The sequence below is a fragment of the Puma concolor genome, chromosome C1, assembly GCF_028749965.1.
Source record: "Puma concolor isolate L17-30 chromosome C1, mPumCon1.1.hap2, whole genome shotgun sequence".
In the NCBI taxonomy this organism is placed as follows: domain Eukaryota; kingdom Metazoa; phylum Chordata; class Mammalia; order Carnivora; family Felidae; genus Puma; species Puma concolor.
This window is the reverse complement of record NC_141674.1, coordinates 152,347,637-152,364,129: the sequence shown is the minus strand read 5'-3', so window position 1 is coordinate 152,364,129 and position 16,493 is coordinate 152,347,637. Positions and strand designations below refer to the sequence as shown.

At 40.5% G+C, this 16,493-nt stretch overlaps 1 protein-coding gene across 2 annotated transcripts in view; it reads left to right on the top strand.

The window, feature by feature from the left end:
* The window catches only part of DPP4 (dipeptidyl peptidase 4), a 109,553-nt gene that overhangs the window by 42,515 nt on the left and 50,545 nt on the right, over positions 1–16,493 (top strand). For both annotated transcript variants that reach the window (XM_086718751.1, XM_025934890.2), the window contains 3 exons: positions 10,509–10,604; positions 11,011–11,102; positions 12,454–12,534. In XM_086718751.1, the coding sequence (XP_086574877.1) occupies positions 10,509–10,604; positions 11,011–11,102; positions 12,454–12,534 (269 nt within the window). The remainder of the gene's footprint in view (positions 1–10,508; positions 10,605–11,010; positions 11,103–12,453; positions 12,535–16,493) is intronic.

Sequence of the window (16,493 nt, the reverse complement as noted above, 5' to 3'; positions counted from 1 at the left end):
TGCAGATCTTTTTGCCAGGATTCTTCTTCCCTGGGACTGTCTGTTGCTTATCCCCTCACTTCGTTTAGGTCTCTGCTAAAATGCCACTTTATCCCTGGGGCCTACCCTCACCAAATTACTGGACACAGTCCTGTCCCCAAACCTGACCCTCCATTTCCCCTTCCCTGCTTTATTTTCAATGTGGCACCTATCACCACCTCACATATGGCATATGGCATTATGTACTTACTATTTGTTCCTATGTCCCCCCATTTGAATGTAAGCTTCCTGGGAGTTAGAGTTTTTCATGTTTTGTTCACTCTTATGTCTCTAGTGCCCATGACATCAAGGAACAGCATGCTTGTATTAGTTTCTGAGGGCTGCCGTAACAAATCAGCACAAGGTGCATGACTTAAAACAACAGAAACTTATCATCTTATGGTTATGAAGTCTAGATGTCTGAAAGCAAGGTGTCAGTAGGGCCATGCTCACTCTGAAGGCTCATGGGAAGAAGTCTCCTTTGTCTTTCTCCTGCTTCCGGTGGTTATTGGCAGCCATTGGTGTTCCCTGGCTTGTAGCTAGATCACTCTGATTTCTGCTTGCATCTTCACATGGCCTTCTTCCATCTGTCTCCACATGGTCCTCTCTGTCTTCCAGGTCAGCAATAATATGTCTTCACATGGCCTTCTTCCATCCGTCTCCACATGGTCCTCTCTGTCTTCCAGGTCAGCAATAATATGTCTTCACATGGCCTTCTTATAAGGACACCAGTCATTGGATTTAGGGCCTGCCCTCATCTAGTACGACCTCGTTTCAACTAACTGCATCTGCAAAGACCCTATTTCCAAATAGTTACATTCTGAGGTTCCAGGTGGACATGATTTTAGGGGGAACATGTTTCAGCTCAGTACAGTCTGGCAAATATTTGGCGAATTGAAGGAATCATCTTGAAGCTCATGCAAAAAACATATTTTTTGATTAACATTTTAATGTTGCTCTAATTCTGATTAAAATACTTACATTCATAAATATGGAGTCAAGCCATCCATTTGTAGAGTACAGTGCTAGCAGCTGTTTGATGAAGATAAAATAATCCTTCCAGCTTACTTATAGTCTAGTTAAGACAAGACTGTTCAGATTACATATTTAAATAATGGTATAAAATTACTTGATTAGCTGGAAAAACATCGGGTGCAGAAAATAAGCACCAAGGAAGACGAGGAGGGAGAAATGAGTGCCATGTAAGTAGTAAGGGACAGATCCAGAGGCATGAGGAGGGACAGTGAGAAAATGAAGGCCACCCGTGTGGATTGTTTACTTGAGATGTTTGCTAATAAATACAGGGAGAGAAATAAAGAGATAGCTGCAAGGTCAGGTAAATATTTTTTATGATGGCTACATCCTGTGCATGCTTAAGGACAGGGCAGAAGTAACCACTGACCGTGGAGATGCTGAAGGAGAAGAGGTGAAAACAAAGTCCCTTGGGATAAAGAAGGCAAGGACTGGAGACACAGGGCGGGCTGGCTTCTTCCTCCAAGTGCTGAGGAAAGGGTCGGTGGAGGGGTGGTAGGAGGGGCATAGCACAGAAGTGGGAAGCATCATGGGGAAGAGGCCCCTTAGAGTAGCTTTTGCTATGAAGGAAGAATTGTTGGATATTTCATTGGATAAATCCATATTCTTTTGAAAATGGGTACTGCAGGACCTGATATATTTACGGTTGTGTTATGTTCTAAATCTAGGGAACATGAAAAGAAAGGAAGAAAAGAAACTTGTTAAGTTCCTAGTTTTCTGATTCCTTTTTATGAGTTCAGGGAAAAGATAATGAGTTTCTGGATGCACCAGGCAAGAATGAATGACGGTGGTATGACCTCCTTTCCAGGAAGTCACAAAGTTTCCACTTTTAGTAACAGTCCATAGAGAAAATTCTGGGGTTTTCAGAAAGAATTGGCACCCCTTTGACTTTGGAGCACTAGGACAAATTATGTTCTAATGCAACCTACCAACTCCTCAAGTCCAAATGATATTACCAACCTATCTATCTGGATTCAATGCAAACGTTGAATTTGAACACTTCCATAAAGTCTAATGTATCCATCTATACCAATTCACAAAAACTGCCAGCATGGAATCTACCATATGCGACCACCCTCCCAAATATTTAAGGTGTTTAGAAGGGTGGTAATAACCATAGGCTTCAGAGCCATATTGCCTGGTTCAAGTGTAGCTTCAGCACTTAGTAGCCATGGGACTTGAATCCACTTACTATCTATGCCTGTCTTCACCTCAGTTTCCTTACCTGTAAAACTGTGATGAGAATAAGTTATTAAATGTACGATGCCTAGAATAGCCCAGCACACTGGAGGAACTCTGTAAACATTTGTAGTTGTTATTCTTTATGTATTTTTAACTCGTATGTTCTTTTAACAGTCCCAGAGGCAGGTGCTATAATACTAACACTTGTCTCACAGAATGCTGGGAAGGGGAATGTTTGTGGCAGTTTTGTTTTCTGGTGATCATTTTTCCTTATATCCTGGCAGACAAACACTTATCACAGAGTGGCCTTGTTGATTATACCCATAAATCTTTCTGGAAAATTCTTCAGCAATTCAGTATTAGAGCTTTCAGCTTCACCAAATGCTGATGTTCTCCAACACCTTCTGTTGATATCTGACTGCAACTACTTTTGAGTATTTCTCAAGAGAAACCAGCTCTTTGCTAAAATAGCTGCGTGTTTCATGGGCCTGTGAACCATTTATCCATATAATTTATACATTTCCACCTTTCACTTGTTTCTTGTCACCTGGAATTACACTGGTTTAATGTCAGTCAACATCGTGGGTGTAAAAGCCTTTATTTATAAATATGAATTTGGGCTATTATTGTGCCAGTGTTTATTCCCAGAAGGGTCCTAACAAGAGAAGAGGAAGTGACTATGAAAATGAATGAATGAATGAATGAATGAATCACTTTTCATTTCAAAAAGGAATAAAGCAGCCCTGATGCCCTGTTTAGTGCAGGTTTCCTGTGTGGGCTTCCTGGGGTGAAGGCAGAGTGAGTAAACCCAGTGCAGACTGGGTTTAGATCAGGAAGTCCTCTGGCCTTGCACTTATTTGCCAGTGGCTATAAATACCTTCATCTTGACCCGAATTTTGAGGCATGAATATTCTGCCTACTGTCACTTTTCTGCATATATATTGGAGTCTTGTGCTGATATTGTTTCAAGGCAATTAGAGTTTCAATTCAATATCTGTCTTTCAAAACTGATCTTGGGAGCAGTTTTGTTTCTGGTTTTTTTTGTTGCTTACAGTTTTGAGGAATGTATACACAGTGTGGTCAAAGGAAAGCTAAGTCTGGCCACCTGTTTTTATAAATAAAGTTTTATTGGAGCACAGCCACATCCATTTGTTTACATGTTGTCTGTGGCTGCTTTCAGGCTACAGGCAGACTTCAAGTAGTTGCAACAAAGAGGCCTGACCCACAAAGCCTGAAATATTTACCATCTGGCCCCTTAAGAAGTTGCCAACCCCAGGCCTAGATATTGGATTCTTAGAGACTATCAAGACCTTATTTTAAAGGCAAAATGTGTTAGTCCTTATATTGTAAAAATCCAATGGCATGAAAAACACAGAAATTGCACTCAGTGTTTCAGCAGCGAGATTTAATATGAAAATTGGTTGCACAGATTAAAGATTAAAAGAGAAATTCTGAAGTAACCCAGAGACAGTAGCTGCAAGAATGTGCCATCTTTAGGGGTTGGAAACAAAGAGGAAGAAAAAGGACACAGAAGAAGGCTCTAATGGGTGTAAGGCACCCAGCTACTTCTGGCACCGTGGGGAGCCACAATGAGGCAGGACTGGGCATTCCAAAGGTGCTAGAGGCTGGACCAGGTGCTACTTCTGGGCGCATACCGACAGGATCAACAAGAAAAAGGAAGTCCTTCCTCTTCTCCTACTGGCCAACCTACTAACTAGACCCATCTGGCCAAGTGCACTGCACTTTGTGCTCCCACTGTCACTTGGAGTTCATTGTGCTGGTATTTGAAACCGTGTTACTATGTTTGTATTGTCCGTTTGTACTGTGTTTGTATTCATTCAACAAATACTTAGGGACAGTCTATTATATGCCAGGCGCTGTTCTAGGCTTGTGGTGATGTGATAGTAAACAAAACCAAACACAACAAAATCAGTGCCCCTATGGAGTTAACATTCAGTCAAATAAGGCAGAGAGTAAACAAGATAAGTAAAACATATGATATGGTAGATGGTGTCATTGTGAAGGAAAATAAATAAGCAAGAAGGCCCATAGAGAATGCCGTGAAGGGGGTGGGAGGTCAGGTCTTAAATAAAGACCTGTGGGGGGTGAGGAAGGAAGTCTTGGGGATATTTGAGGGTAGGAACATTCCAGGCAGAGTGTACCACAAATTCAAAGTCCTTGAGGCGGTAGTGGACTGAATCTGTCTAGGGAACAGCCAGGAGGCCAGTGCAGACAGAGAGAAATGATATGGGAGGTGGGGGGGGGGGGGAGGAGGTGAGGCTGGAGTCATGACAGACAGCCTCCTACTAAGTTGTTCCCTTTATCCCAAACTGTTGCTATTCTGGGAAATATGAATTGTGACATTTGGTTGGCCTTTCAGAGTGGACTTTTGAAAATACGGTGATTATATACCTAACAAAACTTTGGTCATCTGACACTCTGATCTTACAGTAAATGCGTGGAGGGTATACTCCCAGGTTCTACAGGCTCCAGCTCAGTGGTCATGCATTTATCAGATATCACTTGGTGTACCTGGGATGTTTCTCTTATGAAGTGAATCTGGCAATTGTGACGATAGTCTAATGCTTCTTGTGTTTAGTAATCAGAGAAACACCACGCTTCAAAAATTCTCCAAGTCACCAAGTTGAGTGTTTTTCCTCCCTGCTATAAAGTGCTGACTCCCACTATGAATGCTAGGGATGGCATGAGACATGTTAAAGGGAGAAAGTGATGTTCACTAGCACTATGCAAATAATTAGATTGTGCTATCCTAGATGTTTTCTCAATGTGTCGCTCTTAGGCTGTCTTACTAGGATCATTTGGGATATGAACATAATGAAACTTATTACTCTAACTATTATTTTACTGCAGATAAAGTCCTAATCTCTGCACTACTGCAAGGTACTTGAGAGGAAAGACTCCTCTATTTGTGTTTGTGTCCTTGTTGCCTAGCACATGCTTGAAACAAAACAATAAATAGTGTAGCATACTCTAAGAGACTCTTAAATAGAGAGAACAAACTGAGGGTTGATGGGGGGGAATGTGTGATGGGCATTGAGGAGGGCGCTTGTTGGGATGAGCACTGGTGTTATATGTAAGCGATGAATCACGGGAATCTACCCCCAAAATCAAGAGCACACTGTACACACTGTATGTTAGCTAACTTGACAATAAATTTTATATATAATTTATATAAACACACACACACACACACACACACACACACACACACACACCACACAATAGTGTAGCACATCTGGAGGGATCCCTAAATTCTAAATCCTAAGCTAAGCATTTTGCATACATTATCTCATTTAATCACAGCACCTCCCCATGAGCTATGTTATGGTATATTCTTGTTTTCTAATAGATTAAAAAGTTGAGGTCTTGAAAGATTCAGTAATTTTCCCAACACCTCAGTGCAAGAATTGGACCTAGGCTGGCATCCAAGCTCTCTGATTTCAAAGCCACCAGGGATCCAACACTTTATTGGTATTTGTTGGATTTATTCAGATGGGTGGTAGCCTGCATATGCTACTGGATAATACAGGGTCTGAAGGGCCTTCCAGTCAATTTCTTCTTCTGCTTCTTGATTTTGCTTCCTCTGTCCCTATGTCAGGGCTGCTATTTTGCTGTGGCAAATTCTAAAGTAACACTCATTTTATTTCTTTAGCATCAATACAAAATGTTAACTGATTACCATATGGAACACAAGAACTCCATAACCAGATATCTTTTTCCTGTGTTTTAACAACTTAATGAGTTTATGATCCGTGAAGAGCACATTTCTTTTTAGTTGCATTGCATTAGCCATTTATTTACCAAAACAGTTTGTCTTTGTGAAGTAGAAATATTCACATCACAGTCTAATACAGACAGATAGTTTATTATTCATAAATATAAAATATTCAAAATATTCTGTAATCATAAGGTAATGATTGGTCAAAGCAAGTCTATTCCATGGAACTAAACTACTTCCTCACATGGATCTTACCATTTTGGAAATACTTTCATTCTGAAATGATTTTGATCCTACTGCAAGACTTCATTAAGATACCACACACTTTGATGAGAATTTACTATTAGGTTGAATCACTTTACCGCTATTTTGTCATTTTTGACTGATAAGAGTGACATTTTCATTTGGTTCAACCTAATAGTTGTTCTCACCAAGAAAGTAAAATCTAAACTTGCTAACCTTGATTTTGATTTTTAAATTAAACAAGACATGAATCTAAGAGTTTCTCTATAAGCTGATGGGTAACATATGATTAACCGCTTTGCTTGGCTAGCACGATGATTTGAACTGATAAGTCAAGTGAACGGCATGTCCCAGGCCCACCAGGAAAACCACACAAGCAGCCAAAGAGCTTCATCTGTTGCCACAGCAGTGCCCTGTGAGTGAGCAAGTAGACAAGGGAAAAGAAACATGAGCGTGTCCTGTAAGCATTTGACAGAAGAGGTTGTAACTTGGCAACAAATTATGAACTTGCTAAAGGTCAAAACTTGGACTTGGCACTCATGCCTTACAGAACTCGCTTATCTAGATGTTTCAAAAGTATCTTCCAATGTGCACTGCTTATCAAATGGCAAGGCAAAAAACAAGGAACATTTGTTGCTCTATTTGCTCCAGTTTAGCAGTGCTGTTCTGGGACTGGGTAGCCAGGATATGGAAGGCAGCTCGCAGGGTCATGGTAAAGTGACTGAGTGAGCCTAACATAAACCTAGGGAAGCCTGGTCCTTCACATATGTCCTGGGCCATAGCAGAAGTATGGCATCAGTGTTGATATTTGGAACATCAGCTGATGGATTAAAATCATACTGGGCCCATTGTGAGCAAAAAGGAGCCCAAACATGGTAGAGATGATGGGTTTGGGAAAGCTATGGCCTGATGAGAGAATGAGCTCAGCATTGTCTGAGACAGGAGAGAGGTGAGTGCTCAGTGAGTCATCCATCATGAATGTGAAGAATAACACCCTGGGGGGCAGGTGACATCACAGGGAATTTTGCTCAATTATTTTAATATTCCAGATTTAAGCATGCTACCCTAAAAAGCCAGGACAAATACCATTCTGTGAGATAAGATAACATTGTATGTAGTCTGTTCTAAGTACTCAGTCAATTCTCTTCTTACAAAGTCAAGAGTCAGTGAAAGATGCTCTATGTTGATACGTCTGTTTTATTATATATATATATATATATATATCTTAGGTTGTTCAGGCTGCATTAACAAAAATACCATAGACTGGGTGTCTTACACAACAAATACTTATTTCTCATAGTTTTGGAGGCTGAGAAGTCCAAGGCAATGGCAGATTAAGTCTCTGGTGTCTAGTGAGGGTCTGTTTCCTGTGTGGAAATGTGGGAGAAGTGGCAAGAGAGCATTCTGGAGTCATTTTTATAAGGGCACTAATTTCATTCATGAGAGCTCTACCCCCATGACCTAATCACCTCTCAAAAGCCCCATCTCCTAATACCACCACATTGGGAGTTAGGATTTCAACATGTGCATTTTAGAAGACACAAACATTCAGTGTTCTCCACTGTAAACGTGTGTGTGTGTGTGTGTGTGTGTGTGTGTGTGTGTGTGTGTGTGTGTAAATTGTTCTATAGCAATAGGTCTACCTAGATATCAGCGGGTAATATAGGACTGTGAATGTCTATAACTGTTTATACCTTGAGCTGTACTAACTTTGGAATGTCTTTTGTGTCCATTTTAAACTAATAGCTCTTGATAGGGTATATATCCTCAATGGTATTTTCAAATAGTACTTGCTTTATAGCTATTTGATGTGTCAGAGAATGATAAGTTGAATACAAACAATTCAGGGTATTTAGTGAATAAATCTATAGATTTGTGGTTTTGCAATCCAATATGAGTTTCAAATATTTTCTGTAACACAAGGCTTTACTTCCTGTTTGAAAGTTTGCATGTCCAAGCACTGGTTTTACCCATTTGCTATATCTCTGCGAATTTTCAGGGGTGAAATGCAAGACTGAATTGAAAAAAAACACATTAAAAAAAATCTTTAACGTATTTAGCAAACTAGGCTTAAAAATATCAATGAAGTAATAAAGTTTAACTATTGAAACTGAAAGTTTTGTATGCAGAAACAAGGCAATGTTATCAGATAAGATCCAAATAAATAAAATCTTAAGAAGATCCAAATAAAGTCTTAAGAACATCTTTTAAAAGAGCATTTTGTGTAAGAGAATTGCCTTTCCACAGACTTTAAAAAAAAAAATAACATGAGAAGCTGCTACTGGCTTTTCAGTCCCCAAAAGAGTAAGAAGAGTTATAGGAAAGTTATGATGGTGGCTGCTTTTGTGACTGACTTATGTTTGCATGTATGTGGAAAGAACAGAGAATATGGAAAAACTCTGTCATCACTGGAGGCTCTGTGGTTGGGGAAGGAGCATTACACTGGATTTGTTAGGCTTGTAGAATGATATCCTACATGTGCCTACTATGCTATAGAACTGTGCTAGGTACTAAGGTTGATGAAAAACAAAAATCCAAGGCCCTGTCTTCAACAAATACATGGCCTCGCTAAGTATACAACACTGGTAGGCATGGAAAAATTGTTATCAGCAGAAGTTATTAAATGAGTAGTGTTGGGGCAAAAGTCAGAGGAGACAGCACTGAAGTCTTGATGAGAGAGGAGGGCGTTGGCAGGTGGAGGACTGTGCCAGCCTGGGAAACAGTTGGAGATGTTGTAGGGAGGAGGCTCAGGAGAAGGGGCAAAGTCAGAAAAGCCAAAGAAGGTTTACTGGGTTCAGTAGGCAATCAGCATGACGAGGTTAGAGGCTTAATGCACAGAGTGAGTAGAAATGACCCTGGAGAGTCTCATGCCAGACCGTGGAGGTCACGAGTGCCAGGCTAAGGAGTTGGAATCTTCCTGTGGGCATTGGGGAATCCGTGAAGGCTTTTGAAGAAAAAGTCACCAGGATGAAAGTGGATTTTGGGAAAACCGTGCCAGAAGTGGTGCAGTGGAAGAATTGGACTGGGAAAAATTCAGGGCAGGATACCTGGAAGAAAGATTTCGCAGGAAGAATCAACAGGGTTAATAGGATGCAGGTGATGGTAAGAGAGAGCGACATCACAAATGATTTTCAGACTTTGAAGTGGGGTCTCCAGTAACAGAATCTAAAACCACACACACACACACACACACACACACACACACACACACACACACACACACACACACACATTCCCTAGGGAAAATTATTTTCGAAGGAAGACAATTATCTTATACAAGGTAGGTCTGGGGTTAGCATGGGACAAGTCACTAAGAAGGCCCCACACAGCACTGGAAATGTGAGTTTAGGGTGTGGAAGACTAAGGTAGTGAGTACACGTGTTGTTATGTATTTAAATGGGAAATATGCCTGAAGCCCAGGAAGTCCCATTCTCCAGAGTCCTCTGGAAGGAGAAATGTAGAAAGCGAAGAGGAAAAAGCTGAAGATTGAACATCAGGGCATTTCTGCCTTTGAGGTCAATGAAGAAAAATAGAGTCAAGGAGGAGATGGAAAAATAAAGGCTAGAGACTGAGAAGGAGAAGCGAGGAGGTATCACAGAATCCAAGAGAGGGTTTCATAAAAACCTCCCCCAAGTTCAAGGAAAGATGATAGAAACAAAGGTCACTGAACTGGGTGCTCAGCAGGTCTTAAAGGTCTGTGCAAAGCAAGAGAGCTTGGAAGTGAACCTTCAGGCCTCAAAGAAGGACAGTCTGGCCTTGTGCCCATCTACTGTGCAGCCACATGTAGCTACTGACCAGGAGTGTGCCTAGTCAGCCTGGATATGCTGTAATCATAGACGACATGCCAGTTTCAAAGAAGTAGTATAAAAAAGAAGAATGTGAAGGATCTCATTAATAAAATTTAAATATTGATTGCATGTGAAATGATAATATTTTGAATATTTGGGGTAAATAAAATATGCTGCTGAAATTATTTTCACCTTAAAATCTTTAAATATGGTTACTAGAAAATGTACTTAAGTTATATTTCATTGGATTTTGCGGATCTAGACCTTATAGGGAAGCTTGCTAATATAGGCACTAACATAGCTCCGGGAGGTACACCAATCATATACGCTTTAACAGTTAAGTGCATTCACCCAGCCTGAAGTCTTTCAGAATGTGTTTTCCATTTTGTGAGTGTATTCCTGTATATTGTGACCAGTGTATATTACAGTGATCCATTTGTTTATTTTATCCAAAAGTTAGGTTATTCCATCTTACTGAACATTTGGCTCTTTTTTTCAACCAACAGATGATGCTGCAGCTGACAGTCGCAGAACTTACACTCTAACTGATTATTTAAAAAATACTTTTAGGGTGAAATTCTACTCCTTGCGGTGGGTTTCAGGTAAGGACTTTTTTTTGGGAGGGGACAGATTTTTATGCTTGTGCTCATTCTAGTTAAGTTGTGGGGCACTTTTGTGGCCCTGAGAAGATATCCTTGTTTGGTTAAATAACATAGGAGAGTTGTTTTGTTTTTTTTTTTCTCCTTAAGCGTGCAAAGAGAAATAATACCTTAGTATTTCTTTGATACATACTATAAAAAGTTAAAAGTGAATTGAAACCTTGACAGTAACGATGGGGAAACGGATGCATACTAGTGTCATATCCATCATTTAATGTTTCTCTGACTTACAAATGCTTATTGAGTACTTGCGTGAATGTAAACATTAAGTTTTTACTGGATAATTTTTAGCTGATGAAGACATTTAATCATAACTTGAAATACTGATCTGACCATTTTCTTTCTTTAGATCACGATTATCTCTACAAACAAGATAATAATATCTTGCTATTCAATGCTGAATATGGAAACAGCTCCATTTTCTTGGAGAACAGTACATTTGTATGTTTAATCGCATAATTCATTCCTACTTTAAGGATAAATTCTGGGGATTTTTTTTTTTCATAACCTTTCAAATCATGAGTACTATCATTTCTCATCTGTTGAACTCTCTCTGCAGCATATGGCACAGTGGATCTTTCTCTTCTTCTTGGAATGCTCCCTGCCTTGGCTACTTTTTAGTCTCCCTTGACGATTCTTCCTCCTCTGCCCATACTCCTCAGTGTAAGTGCCCCTCAGGGCTCTGTCTTCACTTGCTGGCCTCTGTCCCCACTTGGCATGCTCTCCTTCTGTGAACTTCATACACTTCCACAGCATCAGGGCTCTCTTTTTCACCTTGACTCTTGAATGCACACCTTCAACACTAACCTCCTGCCAAGATCGAAATCTTTTATTTCTAGTAGCTTGCTTGCTCCTGTCCACCCATGGCCTCAAGATATTTTAAATTCAGTATCCCAAGTTAAACTAGTTATTTCCCCTTGACTCTCCCAGCAAACTGAAAGCACCCTATTCCTCTTCCTGAGTTCCCCATCTTGGTACGTAATGCTCTCCTCTGAGTCACTTAGGCTAGAAAATGAAATTCTACTCTTTAAATCCTCAGAATCCTCTTTGATTCCTGTGTGACCCCACCCCCATATTTAGCTACTCAACAAACCCTATCATTTCTCCCTCTGCAATGTCAAGTACCCCTCAGATTTCTGTTTCCACTGTAGAGTCCTGGTTCAAGGTCTTTTTAATCTGTGTGAGTGAGTATTCTAGCTTGTGTCCCTATCTCCATTCTGTAGACGAGACCATTGTATTGCCCAAGTCTAGGGCCGATGCAACCCTACTCATCTCATGTCAGATATCGTGTCAACCAGAGCATCTTTGTAAAGACAGATAAGATTCTATCACATCCATGTGCAAAAAGTCATTTATAGTTCCACTTTTTATATTTCAGTCCAAGCTATTTTTTGAATTTTACATCCTCCCACCTTATATATTTTCTGATGTACCCTATACTGTGTTCAGGTTATGCCTAATCTCTGGATAGTCTCTTAATACGCATGCCCTTTCACACATCTGGTGTTTTGCTCATGCTCTTCCCCCTACTGGGAAATTTCTCTCTCTTTTCCTGATCCCTACCCTCATGGTGGTCTTCCGTTGGTTGGAATTAATCCTTCCCTCTCTGGTTCTCTAACCCAGATCACCATACACCTTGCACAATGGTCATTTGTGTCGGGGGATGTGCCATTTCTGGGAGCTCCCAAGGCATGAGCCACATGTCTAGAACCATACCTTGTACATAGTAATTACTCAATAATGACTGTTAAATGAAGCTGTTCAATTGTTCTTTTTTCTATCTGCTTGACAGGATGAATTTGAACATTCCATAAACGATTATTCGGTATCTCCTGATGGACAGTTTATTCTCTTAGAGTACAACTATGTGAAGGTAAAAGAAATGCTGTCTTACTATGACATTTAAAGAACCCTATGAACCCTATGAGTATGTTACTTTATAACTGATTTCAAGTTCACGAATATTTAAGATTGACACCTAAGTAATATAATAGGCACTAAAATCTCATTAATCCAGCATCAAAAGGAGCAATAGCCATTCTCATTCATAAAGGGTAAGTCCAACAAACTTTTTCAAAGACTGCTTTTTCAAAGCAGTCTATTTTTTGGTGTTTTCAAATACTTAAAAGTACAAGTAATACATTATAGATATAAAATACAAGTTAAAATAGAACTTATAATTTAAATTGTTTGACTTGCACATCCAGTAACAGAACCCCTTATTTCCTTTGTCTCAGCTTTATATATAGTAAACTCTCAGTAAGTATTTGCTTTAGAAAGAGTCATACTTCCTCTCCTCCAGAAGAGACTCTGCAGGGTGGTTCAGATCACCTCCCAGCTTCCAGGTCCTACCATATACAAACCATTCTAAAGGGGGAGCCTCAGCTCAAAATCAGAGTCTCACACACTCAGGAAAGCTTAATCACATATTCTCTTCACGTTTAGAATGGCTACAAATTGCCAGTAACTTTAACTGCAGCTTTTTATTTACTTTTATTTTTTCTAATGCTTATTTATTTTGAGAGAGCGAGATGGTGAGTGGAGGAGGGGCAGGAAGCAAGAGAGAGAGAGAGAGAGAGAGAGAGAGAGAATCCTAAACAGGCTCAGCACTGTCAGCACAAAGCCCAATGCGGGGCTCAAATCCATGGACCATGAGATCATGACCTGATCCCAAATCAAGAGTCAGATGCTTAACTGACTGAGCCACCCAGGCGCCCCTTAACTGCAGCTTTTTAATTATTCCTGGATTTGACAACAGTTGTCAAGTATAGGAAGTCTTAAGACTTGTAGGAAAGATTAAAAACCTGTAGGGATATTCTGCATTGAAAGCAAAATACAAAGCTGGGGATCCCCACCTCTGCCTTTTTATTCTAGAATAAATAATAAATACTGAGCAGCCTTATCTCACGCCCCAACACTTCTATACTCAGGCCAAGTAAACCCCATCTCCTACTCCATTTCCCATTTCAACGTGGTGGCTCTCAATCATAATATTTACCCTGGATTCACTGTGTCCAGCTCCATTTCCTGGACATGAAGACTCTGACTCTGTTCTGCTAAACCCATAAAGTAGGAGCCAATCAGAATCTTAGGACAACTTTAACACATCTGTTCCCAATAATGGATTGTTCATTTAATTCAGTGGTTTTTATTGCTCTCTATAGATTAAAATCACTTGAGGAGCTTTTAAAAATTCCCAGTGGCCACATCCAATCCCCAGATTCATAAATTATAGTATCTGGAGTAAAGATGGCATCCATGTTTTTTTTTTTAATGGGCATATTATTTTAATGACCAAAGGGCTGAGAACAACTGAATACAATTGCCCATGTTAAGGACAAACATAAAGGTTAAGGTAGAAACAGAAAGGTAAATACCAGCTCAATTTACTATTTGGCCAAGTTCAATAAGTGCTATATGATGTATACTAATGGATGTATTTCACTGGTAGACCTTAGCTGGGCAACCATCATTGGTAATTTGTATCTGCCTTGTCACTGTAGTTTATGTATGCATTTAACTGCTTTTGCTGTTTTTCTGGTATTTCCTTCATTCTGCTGCCATCCATGTTTTTCAGGCAGTATCTACAGGACTCCTTTTAAAAACTAAGTTAGGGGCGCCTGGGTGGCGCAGTCGGTTAAGCGTCCGACTTCGGCCAGGTCACGATCTCGCGGTCCGTGAGTTCGAGCCCCGCGTCGGGCTCTGGGCTGATGACTCGGAGCCTGGAGCCTGTTTCCGATTCTGTGTCTCCCTCTCTCTCTGCCCCTCCCCCGTTCATGCTCTGTCTCTCTCTGTCCCAAAAATAAATAAAAACATTGAAAAAAAAAATTAAAAACTAAGTTAGATCATGTCATGCCTATGTTTGAACCCTCATGATCAGTGATTTGCCATCCCTTGCAGAATGAAACACAAACTTTAACCACAGCATCCTCAGAAGCCTATGTGATTAGACCTCAGTCTGCCCTCGCTAACCCAACTCCTACTACCTTCTCTGGACTCACCATCTCGGCCAGTACTTCTCACCCCACCTGAACCTTACAATCACCTATGGAGGTTTTTAAAAATACAGATGCCTGCAGCCTACCCCACACCAACTAGTTCAGCATAGTGATGGGTGGGGCCCAGGCATGGGTAGATTTAAGGGCTCCCAGGTAATTCAGTGATCCAAAGAACTTTTAGGTACACCACTCTTCATTTTTCACAAGCATCATTCATTCTCCTCTAAGGGCCAAAGTATTTGCTATTGCTTCATTCTGGAATGTTCTTCCCCTGATTATCATATGGTACTCCCTTTTTAGTAAATTCAAGTCCAAGCTTTCTTGGATTGCTTTATCTAACTTGGCCCTCTGCCACTCTGTTCTCCCACACTTCACCATTCACTCCCTACCACATTAGCTTATTTTACTTTCTCCATACCTTTGACTGCAGAGCACTAAATTACAAGATTATTCAAAGTAGAGCACTCCATCTTCTCTTTTATTTCTTAGAATGTCTGATAGAATTTTCTACAGCATACATGTACAACGTGTAGTAATCTCTATTCATTGCCTAATGCTCCAGACAGTAATAGTTGCATCATCTATCACATGTTGACGATATTCCAGTTGACTCATCAGGTCTCAGGATAACTGAGAAAAGTCGAGTTTTATTCTATTTCCTTGGAAGTCTACTGTGCAAAGTTCTTTAGATTTTACTCCATGGCTTCTCCATGACTGAACTGAGCGCATTTCAAAAGAGCAATTATTATTTCTACGTTGTGGCTGTTAGCAAATAAGTGAGTGAATGAGTGAAAACATAAATACATAAGTACTGTACGGCCTGGTATGTATGTTTTCCTAACATGTCCCCTTGCTGCTGAATGCTCCAGAGGTAATAGTAGCATCACCTATCACATATTGACAATATTCTAGGAGCCCTGCTTAGCACTTCACATGCATTCTCATGAACCTCTCTTCAGATTGTTGTTGACATTATCCCCATGTTCCTAAAGAGAAAATTGAACCTTAGAAAGAAACTTGCCTGATATTACATAATGGAAACTTGTCTTAGTGCATTTGGGCTGCTGTAACAATACCACAGATGGGGTGGGTTAATACCAGATTTATTTCTCATAGTTCTGGAGGCTGAGACAGAGGTCCACGGTCAAGGTGCTAGCAGATTCAGTGTCTGGTGAGGACCTGCTTCATGGAACACAGTTGGCCATCTTCTTTGTGTCCTCAAATGGAGAATGCGGCATGGAATCTCTCTGGAGTCTCTATTTCAACAAAACAAAACACACCTTATTTATTCTTGAGGGAGAGAGAGAGAGAGCATAAGCTGGGGAGGGACAGAGACAGAGGGGGACAGAGGATCCTAAGTGGGCCCTGTGCTGACACCAGAGAGCTCCATGCAGGGTTCAAACTCACAAACCATTACCTGAGCTGAAGTCAGCTGCTCAACCAGCTGAGCCACCCAAATGCCCCTGGAATTTCTTTTATAAGGGAACTAATCCAATTCAAGAGGGTTCCACCCTCATGACCTAGTTACCTCCCAAAGGCCCACCTCCAATACCATCACACAGGGGGATAGGATTTCAACGTATGAATAACAGAGGGTGGGCGACAAACATTATAGCCAAACTTGAATCCAGGTTAGAAGACTCCAAAGCCTGTGCTTTTCACAATAATCTTTCCCATCTTTGGCCTTCGGCTTCTCTTTGCTATGATGCTTTTGTAACCGCTTCTCTGTGTGGCAGTTTTCTGCCATCGAGACTTGGTCTAACAATCACTTTTTCATAGGCCTCTCTCCCTCTCCAGGCCCTAATTTATGATGCCTGCCTCTATTATATCTCTT